Genomic DNA, 10,726 nt, shown 5'->3' with positions numbered 1-10,726 from the left:
GAGGTAAAGTGGCCAGAGATCATGTTTGCAGACAGAAAAGAACGCACGGTACACATTAAAGACCCAAAGCCGCAGGATCAGGCGGCGTTACCAGAGAGACGGTACCTATAGAAGTCGACTCTAGAAGGATTCGGCAGAATCAATGAACAAATGAATAGACAGAGTAATTCTAATGTTTAAGCGTCCGGCCAAGTCCGGAATCAACAAAAGCATGACGCAAACAAATGAAAATACTATCCCTAAAGACACCCAACACAGCGAGATCTAAAAAGCAAGACCGTTCCTTCGTCAGGCTACCGCCAAAGTCAACACGGCTTACCACCTAGAAAATCCCGCGGAGGAGAACAGTACCGTGAAGTTAGACATCTGAAACTGAAGGCAGCCAGAAACAGACTAAGAGGAGATGCCTCGGAATGCAGGGAGGCCGATAGAAAATATCTTTGTGCTCAGGGTAAGTGATCACAGATGGGGAAATCCGGAGGGAAATAACGGAAGGGCAAAAACAAAGAGGGCTGAACGGCTGGGTCACAGAATAAACAACCAGCCACTCTGGGTATGTGCACGAAAGAGACCCCGTAGAGCAATGGCGCTCGGAGGATAGCCGTTTGCCTATCAGTCGGCCCACCCAAACTTCGAGGTTGAGACCCATAGCCGGTGGTCCGATGGGAGTGACCTGGAGTAGGACGTGAACCCTGTAGAAGAGAGGAGAACGTGCAGGCTGCAAAACAGCCTAGGACCCGGCGACGGATTGGATAGTGCTCGAACATTCGAACCCGATCCCAGCGAAAACCCGTAATTCAGGAGCAGCATGCTCGCTGATCAAGGAGGTTGCTTCACTGAGACTATCCGGAACTAGGGTATGCAACATAGTTGTATTAAGAAGCATTGGAAACTGTACGGTTTGTAGTACTACGCAGATACTGCCAAATGTTAAATTATGCGAACGCACATTTGAAATCTTATTTCATGCGGTTTTAGATGAATATGATTAGTAGTATGATGTCTTAATTGGGCGAGAAATATTTATTCAAAGCAATTTGAGCTATTATCGGTTTTACAATTACATCTAACGCCCATACTATATTTAGTGAAAAGTCCGTTTTACCTATTTAATTTCTGAATGAAATTTTGATTTGGCCATTGTATCAAGATTAACGTGGAACAGATAAAGATATATTATTAGTATTATTATTATTACAAGAGTACTCAAACACATTCGTAAGTGGTATTCCACAAACCCAGATTCGTTTAATTGATTAAAACAAGACAGGTCAGAGACGCCCATGTTGAGGAGAAAGAAAAAATTTGATGTTTGATCCAACAATTGATGAGTGCCAAAATTATAAGACCCAGTTCTTCTCCGTATGGGATATTACTAGTTAAAACGGTACAGACCGTCTCTGTGTCGACTACAGAGAATGAAATTGGAACACAGTTTCTGATAAATATCCGTTGCCACTTATTTTTTCTAAGTTAAGTTTTTCTCGTCTCTAGATATGGCAAATGGATTTCACTAGATTCCAATTCATCCAAATTCAATCGAGAAATCAGAATTTGTGACTCCGAGGGACAATATAAATTTTTGACAATGCCTTTTCGGCTTAAAAATGCACCCTCTGTTTTTTAAAGAGCTATAAATTGTGCTTTAGGGTATCTTGACCATAAATACCTCATTGTTTATATGGGTAATTTTCTAATAGCTGCCAGTGCTAAGAAGCTTTTGATAGATTACAAGTAGATTTGCAAACACTTATTACTGCTGGATTTCCTTTCAATATATCTAAATACTCTTTTTTCTTAAATCTTGTATTAAGTATTTGGGTTTTGAAATTGAAGCATGTGAGGTGCGTCCAAATCCAAGAAGAATACAAGCTCTTCTTGACTTACCGCCCCCGCAGTCTATGACACAGTTGAGACAGTTCATTGGACTAGCTTCGTACTTTCGCCAGTTTGTGCCTACGTGTTCACAACTGCTAAAACCTCTTTGCACGAGCAAATTCGACAGAAAGTAATTACAATTTTGACTAATGAATTTGTTCTTATATTATTTGATTCACAAAAATTTCCATTTGAGCTTCAGTATACAGTATGTAGTTAAAAAACACATTAATTTTAATCTGACAATTGGTTGCTAGCCGAACAGCAAAAATATGAACGGGCATAGTCTATTGTTTCTAAGTTGCGTAATAAAGAACTTAGTCAGGAATTGGCCAAAACATACGAGTTGCGGTCAGGTATATTATAACGAAATATTCAAAGAAGGGCAAACTCGTTGTCTTCCTGTAATACCAAACTCGTTTATGTGGTCTGCTGTTAATAATGTGCGGTGATTAACAGCGACGATTTTACTGTTTTTGGGATGTTTTGTATAATCGATGAATGTCGCCAATGGACACGCCAATGTAAAAATAATTGTTAATTGTTTACGAAGTGCGGGGATTAAGCGGTCTAGATTAATTCTAAGCCGTGATAAATTGATGATAAGTGGTGAATGGAACTGCAGGGCATGAATAAGCATACATACATATGTAATTGACACACACATAGATCTACCAGAAACAATTGGATAATTTATTGATTAATCGTACATAGATTAACTAGAATGTTTGTGTAGTAAATTAACACATCCTAAGGATTGACATCTTTGATGTGCACCTTTCGAGAAGGATTCATTTTCCTTAGTGTTGACGTTGCTATTTCTCCCGTTTTTGTTTACTAAAAAATAAACAACGACACATTGTATCAATAATTAGGTCACTGTAGCTTTAATTTAAATAATAAATCTTTAATTATCAATTATTGTTTTAAAAGAAGATTGTTCGGTTAAAAACGTTTTAATATTAAATATTACTTTCTAGCCATAGCTATGCCAAGTCCCAATATTCCGCCAAGTACTAAAGCTGCTCCGCCTGCAACCGCCATACCCTTTGCCACTTCCTTATCGATTTCTTTTTTAATATATTCCTGAAATATGTAAGGTTATATATTTTTTAAATTTGTACATTTAATTTGCCAAATCTTTTGTAAATATATTTTTGAAACCACCCTAATGTACGTAATTTGGTGTAGTGTCATAAATATTTTAAAGCCACAAATTTTTTGAATCTATACTTTTTTCAGTAAAAGATATGTGACATGTTTGTACGTGTTACTAACCTCTAGGGAGCGAACTTGATCATTTGATTCGATGTCAAGAAATGCTCTGCAGTACTTTAGGCCAGACGTATATTCCTTAATACGAGCATTACCAAAGGCCAGATAATATATATAGTCACGCCTTCCATCTGGATGAGTACGAGCCAATTCCTCCAAAATCATAATACCCTAGATTATAAATAAAATATCATATTTACATTTCAGGAGCTTTATGAGAGAGTCACCTTTCTAATGTCATTTGTATAACGACTACGGACCAGACAGAATGCGTACCTATTGTTTTATAAGAAATTAAAAATTCAGCTGTAATCTTTTGGTTTCGGATTTAAGATTGCGTACTCAAACTTTGTGTCTGTGGTAACTTCACCATCCAACTCAAGTTCGTGATGATATTTTTTTTCGAATCTCTAGAGCAAAAACAAAATATTTATTTTATAACAACCAAGACTAAAATAATATATATGTTACCTCTAAATCTTCTTGTGGTACCACTTCATTTAAAAGATCCTCCATAGTTATACAAATTTTACTAGCAAACAAGACAATTTTATACAGAGAATGAAAAGCGAAGAGTGACCGTTCATTCAATTCCCAAAGAACGTCATCCTTTACCTTTTTAATGGACTGTTTTATATTCAATACCCACTAAGACTTATTAATCTGGGGTTCTTTGTAAATAGGTTTTTTTACAAAAAAAAAAAATTTAGCCAAAGAAATTCCTTCGTGCTCTAGGAAATCGAAAAATTAAGAGTTTTAGCAGATTTACGTACCATTTCTTTATTGGCTAAAAAATGTCGGTTGAACTCACGCAAGTATATGATTAGAAAATACTGGGTTTTCATTTTGTAAAATTTTCAGATTTTGGGCTCTTTGTTTTTAAATGTTATTAAATTGTGGTTTTGAAACTTTAATGACTAAAAAATGATGCGCGAAAAGCGCAAAGCGGCCAGTATGGCCAAAGACGCGAACATTGATATAATCAATGGGGAATACAAGATCCTACTCAGGGATTACAACAAGGAAATACGCAGGGCACAAAGAAGCTACTTCATAAAATCTATTTGTAACTGCACTGGAGGCAGCGTGGTGTTGCAGAAAGCTGGAAAGATGGAACGCCGAGAAACCATTCTCTTCAAAGCTGCGAGAAATGCTTTAGTTGACAGATTCTGATCGCGATGTAAATGGCTTTGGTTGCCATGCAAGTAAAATCAGCTAAATATGATTTTGTAGGACCCTTTCCTCTAATGCATAAATATGTATTGATCGGTCCACAAAAATCAACACTGCATTTTTGGAATAGTTGTTGTAACAGTAGTCGTTCGACCGGCTATGATCCCATTAATTGTTTCTCCAGCTTGGACTTGTAGTCCAAGCTAAGTCGACGAGCTAAGTCTCTGGCATTTACGTATGCCAGGCATATAAGGGTAACTAGGTCTTTGGGACGCAAATTACGTACTTAGATCCAGGCAAAATGTGATTTACTTGGCAGCCATATCGGATACCTTTCGGATTCCTAATTGTCGGCGTTGTGTAGTTGTCGTCCGACCCGGATGTGTAAATATTTGTCAAATTCCACCAATTAATTAAAAAATCCAATTAATTAAAATGCTTGCAATATAGCGATGTGTTCGGTCTAGATACCGAACCGATATCCACTAATAATTTTTATAAAAAAAAAACTAAGCATAGTCAGAAAAACAAGATACAAAAACAGGTTGCTAAACCTATTAATGACCAAAAAGTTAAGCCTTCAGTATCTGAGTACAATAGCTCTATTCTTCTTGTTCCCAAGAAATCCTAACCAGGCTCGGATCACAAAAAATAAAAAATTGCTTTCTGATAATTTCCCTCTTCCTATAATTGATGATATTCTAGACCAACTGGGTACAGCTAAATATCTCTCATGTCTTGACTTAATGTCAGGATTTCTTCAAATCGAACGATGAAAATTAAAAAAATGTAACGTCCTTTTCGACGGACAATGGTGCGCATCGCTTCTCTTTCCGGAGAATAATGACTTTAGCATTTTAAGGCCTCAAGCCCTCTTAAGCATTCCTGTACATGGTTGATTTAATAGTAATTGGTTGAAAATTGATTGAAAATAAAAATTATTATAGATGATTTATAAAAAATTTCGCCGACTATTCACGGCACATTACCAGATTATGTATATGCATTAAGATCATTTACAAAGGGAAAAAATAATAAAAGTGGTACGGAACAGGAACTAACATCAATTCATTGGCAATAGTACATTTTCGACCATATATTTATGGCAAACACTTTACAGTGAAAACAGATCACAGGCCTCTAACTTATTTATTTTTAATAGTCAATCCAAGCTGAAAGCTGACAAGAATGCGACTAGCACTAGAAGAACACAATTTTACAGTCAAATATCTGATGGGTAAAGATAATTTAGTGGCAGACGGTCTGTCCAGAATAACAATTAAAGAACTACAAGATTTACAAAATCAAGTCCTGAAAGTCACTACAAAGTAAACCAAAACAATATCTCAGTTTCACTCCAAGCTTCGAGAAGTAAAGACGTGTGACTGCTTAGCAGCGAGTAATAATCTCTTATCAGTGTTTAACAATAACAACATCCAACACAACTTTTCATCAGGTTCATAATCTCTTATCAGTGCTTAACAATAACAACATCCAACACAACTTTTCATCAGGCTATTTTTAGAAAAGACACAAACAACAATTCGTAAAACAGCAACAAGTAAACAAGTGCAGTCGGGCCATAGGCCAACAAAAACAATGCCACCTGACATAAACAGACTGTTCAAAGGAACAGCAATTGAACCTTAGTTTATAACTGTAAATAGAACAGACAACAAAACGTTTGAAAATGTTTCACCATTTATTATTAAAAAAGTAATAGACTATACTTGTAACGGAGAAGTCGAATCATATAAAAAACAAGAGCCGGAGCTCTGCTAATTAAAACAAAAAACACTACACAAGTCCTAAAACACTTAAAACTTACCACCTTTGCCGACTTCCCTATAACTGCAAGTGAACACAAATCACTTAACTTCACTAAAGGAGTTATCTACTCCAACGAACTGCGCAACATCGAGGGCGCAATCACCTTAAACGAGCTAAATCCCAAAAGGTCACTGAAATAAAAAAAAATTATAAATATGGAAAACAACAACCTCAAAGAAACCGGTGTAATTATCTTAACATCTGCATCACTAAACCTACCAGAGACACTAATGATTGGCTACGAACGCGTAAATATCCGACCGTACATCACACCACCACTAAGATGTCGCAATTGCTTAAGACTTGGACACCCCACATCCACTTGCAAATCCACCAAATTATGCAACAACTACTCTGCCGAACAACATACCATTGAAAATGAACCTTGCATTAAGGACAAATTTTGCATCAACTGCAAATATGATATCAACAAGGAAAACAATCACAGCCCTACAGACAAGTTATTCCCAGCATTCATAAAGCAAAAAGAGATAACATCAATAAAAATCTTAGAAAAAGTAGATCATAAAACAGCAACCAGTATATACTTCCCACGGCACTTACACCAAGACTCCAAATTCTCCACAATAGCAGCGGCCCAACCAAGTCATCAAACAGCCACAACTTACAAACAAACAAACAAATCTACTTCCCTCAGCAGCAACACATCAAACACCAATCATCAACAAAGAACAATAACAACATACCAAGACTTAGAAACTGAAATTGGATTTCCCAACATTATCTAAAACTATATCATCAACCAAAGAAGGTATATCTGAAGAACTCAAGCTTAGATTATATGGTTACAAACAAGCCACTGTCACCAAACCACTAAAATGTAAAAATAAAAATGAATCTAAACAAAAAAAAAACAGAAACAAAAACACCACCCTAAACAGTGATAGCGAAAGCATATAACACCCGCTAACCTGCATACTGGGGCCCTTGATGGCCGCGGCGCGCTTGGAGTGCAACATGCGCTTGCAACAATGCCACTGAAAATCTCTTATTAGTATCTTAATTAAAAAAAAACCTATATAAACTCCCTTTATTATATAAAAATAATCTACTTGCAAGAAACTCACCTACTCCTCACAACAAATTTACCAATCCCAATCAATTTCACATTATACAACGCAAACTCCTCTATCAATAGACACCAAATCTCTCCCCGTTCTGGAGTTATTAATTTAGGCTAGAAAAAAATTTCCCATAGTGCGATGGCTCCCCAACTCACTTTAGCACCCACCACACATTCACAAACATTGACCTCTCTCTAGCTTCACCCTCTATAATGTTACACTGTAAATGAAGCAAAAACAACTATCTCTCTGGAAGCGATCACTATCCAATTCACATTAGCCTATTCGACGACACTGACTTTATTCCTCCGAAAAAATGTCCAAAATTCAACCTCAACAAAGCCAACCGACCCCTTTTTAAAGAGATAACAGAGACACTCTCATCCAATAGACCACCAAGCAATAACACTAACAAAGAAGCTACCAATATCACAAAAATCTTAATCCATGGGGCCAACCAAGCAATCCCACAATACCAACAACAACGAAAAACCAAACTTGTCTCATGATGGGATCCTACACTGCAAAAATTAAAAGACAATAAGCAAACAGCATGGATTAAATTAAATAGCGATATCAACACAACAAACATTATAAACTACAAAAAAGCCAATGCCAAACTAAAAAGGGAAATAAAAATTAGAAAATGAATATCTATGCAAAACTTTACGAGTAAAATACACCCAAATACACCAATTAGTAAAATATGGTCGGACATTAACCGCATCTTCGGCTTAAAATCACGACATGATATTCACTGCCTCTCTAAACTAAATGATTAAACTACAAACATACAAAATAGGAATGATATAGCTAACACGCTCTGCTCTCATTGGTCAACTGTCAGTTAGCATCAGCATATGCTGATGACTACACAATCATCTACAAATTAAATAATAAACAAAATACACTTACCATAGACCCATTACTCACTGACACCAAACAATGGTGCAACTACTCAGGAGCATCACTATCAATAGACAAATGCAAGCATTTGCACGTCTGCAGGACAAGAATTTGCTACCTAACTTTCCAATCCAACACATACACCCTTCAAAACGTAGACTCTCTAAAAACTCTCGGTATTACAATTGACAATAAATACAGATGGAACAAACACATCGACAATCTTACACTCCAACTTTCAAATAGACCTAATATAATAAAATGCCTATCCAGTATTAAATTCAGATGCAAGGTAAATACAATACTTTATGTAGTAAAAGCAATAATAATATCAAAAATTGATTTCGGGCTTCACCTTTATGGTACAGCGCCCAAATCATTCAAAACAATCTCCCATAGAAACTATCTACAACAAAATTATTAAAGCTAAAAGAATTCCAAAAATCAAATCTTCGCTCCATAACACAATTGGCTTATGCAAACAACTCCAAATCCAAATTTCCCCTATAACAACAACAAAAGAAAATACCCCGCATTGAGTAATCAACGACAGGTCGTTTAACACCTCACTTCACTATACTACCAAAGCAAATACTCCACCAATAATATATCAACATAAATTTAGAGAATATAAAAACAAAATGAAAGATCGCATATTCTTATACACTGATGGATCAAAATCATCTGACGGTGTTTCTTACAGTGTAACAACTGAAAGAGAAATAATCTCCTACCAAATACTACCAGAATACACCTAAGTATTTATAACAGAACTAGCCGCGATATTGGCAGCATGATGTAAGCATGTCAGTAAAAAAAGAGGAAAACACATAGTGCACAGATTCCCTTTCTTCATTGAAAGCAATACAAAACGGCAACTACCATAACCATTATACAAACTCAATTAGAAAAATTATAAATAAATATAAAACTAATACTGCTTTGGGTCCCAGGACACTGCGGTATAGTAGGAAATGAGTTAGCATACAATACAGCAAAGAACACCCATAATTTTCCCTTAATTTTCGAAAACAACAACAATACATCTGAGATAAACAGCTTCATAAAGCAAAGAACCCAACAATACTATAAACTAATACAGCGCATCCCAATACTACAAAGCAATCTGCCATGACAAAGCAATAAAATCAACAATAAACGAGAGAGAACGCTATAGTTGAGTTCCCCGACTAATTGATACCCGTTACTCAGCTAGTGTAAGTGCGAAGGACAGTTTTTTGCGGTTTATGGGCGTTAGAGTGGGCGTGGCCAAAAGTTTTTTGGCAAATAGATAGAAATTTACAAGACTAATACAAAAATGAAAAAATATCAAAACATTTTTCAAAAGTGTGGGCGTGGAAGCTTTGGGCGGTTTGTGGGCGTGGCAAAAAGTTTTTTTGCAAATCGATAGAAACTTACAATACCAATACAAAAATGAAAAAATATTAAAACATTTTTCAAAAGTGTGGGCGTGGCAGTTTTGGGCGGTTTGTGGGCGTTAGAGTGGACGTGGCAGCATGATTCGACAAACTTGCGCTGCGTCTATGTCCCTGGAGTCTGTATTCCTAATCTCAACTTTCTAGCATTTGTAGTTCCTGAGATCTCGACGTTCATACGGACAGACAGACGGACATGGCCAAATCGACTCGGCTATTGATCCTGATCAAGAATATATATACTTTATATGGTCAGAAACGCTTCCTTCTGCCTGTTACATACTTTTCAACGAATCTAGTATACCCTTTTACTCTACGAGTAACGGGTATAAAAATACATCACGAATCGACTCTTTGAAATTCAAGGCTAAGACTAGGACATGGACATACAAACCTAACCCATAGCCATCTCCTTTCTAATCCCAAAATCTTACCACCACTTTGAACAAAGAGTAATTCAACACTCTCCATTACACACATACTCATCGATTGCCCACTATATAATACAGAAAGATCCTTATATCTGAAAAAAAAATTAGAAGAAATAACATGATTCCAAAACATAGATAAAACAATAGAGTTCCTCCAGGAAACAAATATTTTCCATCTAATTTAATTATTACAAATCCAAATCATGTAAATAAAAAAAAACAAGAGAGAACGCTATAGTCGAGTTCCCCGACTATCTGATACCCGTTACTCAGCTAGTCTAAGTGCGAAGGACAGTTTTTGGCGGTTTGTGGGCGTTAGAGTGGGCGTGGCCAAAAGTTTTTTGGCAAATAGATAGAAATTTACAAGACTAATACAAAAATGAAAAAATATCAAAACATTTTTCAAAAGTGTGGGCGTGGCAGCTTTGGGCGGTTTGTGGGCGTTAGAGTGGGCGTGGCAAAAAGTTTTTTAGCAAATAGATAGAAATTTACAAGACTAATACAAATATGAAAAAATATCGAAACATTTTTCAAAAGTGTGGGCGTGGCAGCTTTGGGCGGTTTGTGGGCGTTAGAGTGGGCGTGGCAAAAAGTTTTTTTGCAAATCGATAGAAATTTACAAGACCAATACAAAAATGAAAAAATATTAAAACATTTTTCAAAAATGTGGGCGTGGAAGTTTTGGGCGGTTTGTGGGCGTTAGAGTGGGCGT

The 10,726-nt window shown here is 36.4% G+C and overlaps 1 protein-coding gene across 2 annotated transcripts; it reads right to left on the bottom strand.

Annotated features, from left to right (window-relative positions):
• Positions 1–2,550: 2,550 nt before the first annotated feature.
• On the bottom strand, positions 2,551–3,773 carry LOC6539123 (mitochondrial fission 1 protein). 2 transcript variants are annotated; one of them, XM_015189811.2, is made up of 6 exons: positions 3,625–3,773; positions 3,496–3,563; positions 3,381–3,429; positions 3,157–3,324; positions 2,852–2,964; positions 2,551–2,715 (listed from the first exon to the last, which is right to left on the bottom strand). In XM_015189811.2, exons 1-6 carry the CDS (start codon positions 3,667–3,669, stop codon positions 2,694–2,696), a joined length of 465 nt encoding a protein of 154 aa, XP_015045297.1. In that variant the 5' UTR covers positions 3,670–3,773; the 3' UTR covers positions 2,551–2,693. The 2 variants fall into 2 exon arrangements, with proteins under 2 accessions (XP_015045297.1, XP_002086024.1); XM_002085988.3 differs by lacking the exons at positions 3,381–3,429; positions 3,625–3,773 and having other exon boundaries at positions 3,430–3,561.
• Between the last annotated feature and the right edge of the window lie 6,953 nt (positions 3,774–10,726).

This window comes from Drosophila yakuba, chromosome 2L (genome assembly GCF_016746365.2).
Source record: "Drosophila yakuba strain Tai18E2 chromosome 2L, Prin_Dyak_Tai18E2_2.1, whole genome shotgun sequence".
Taxonomy (NCBI): Eukaryota; Metazoa; Arthropoda; class Insecta; order Diptera; family Drosophilidae; genus Drosophila; species Drosophila yakuba.
The sequence above is the reverse complement of the archived record's forward strand: the minus strand, read 5'-3'. Positions and strand labels throughout refer to the sequence as shown.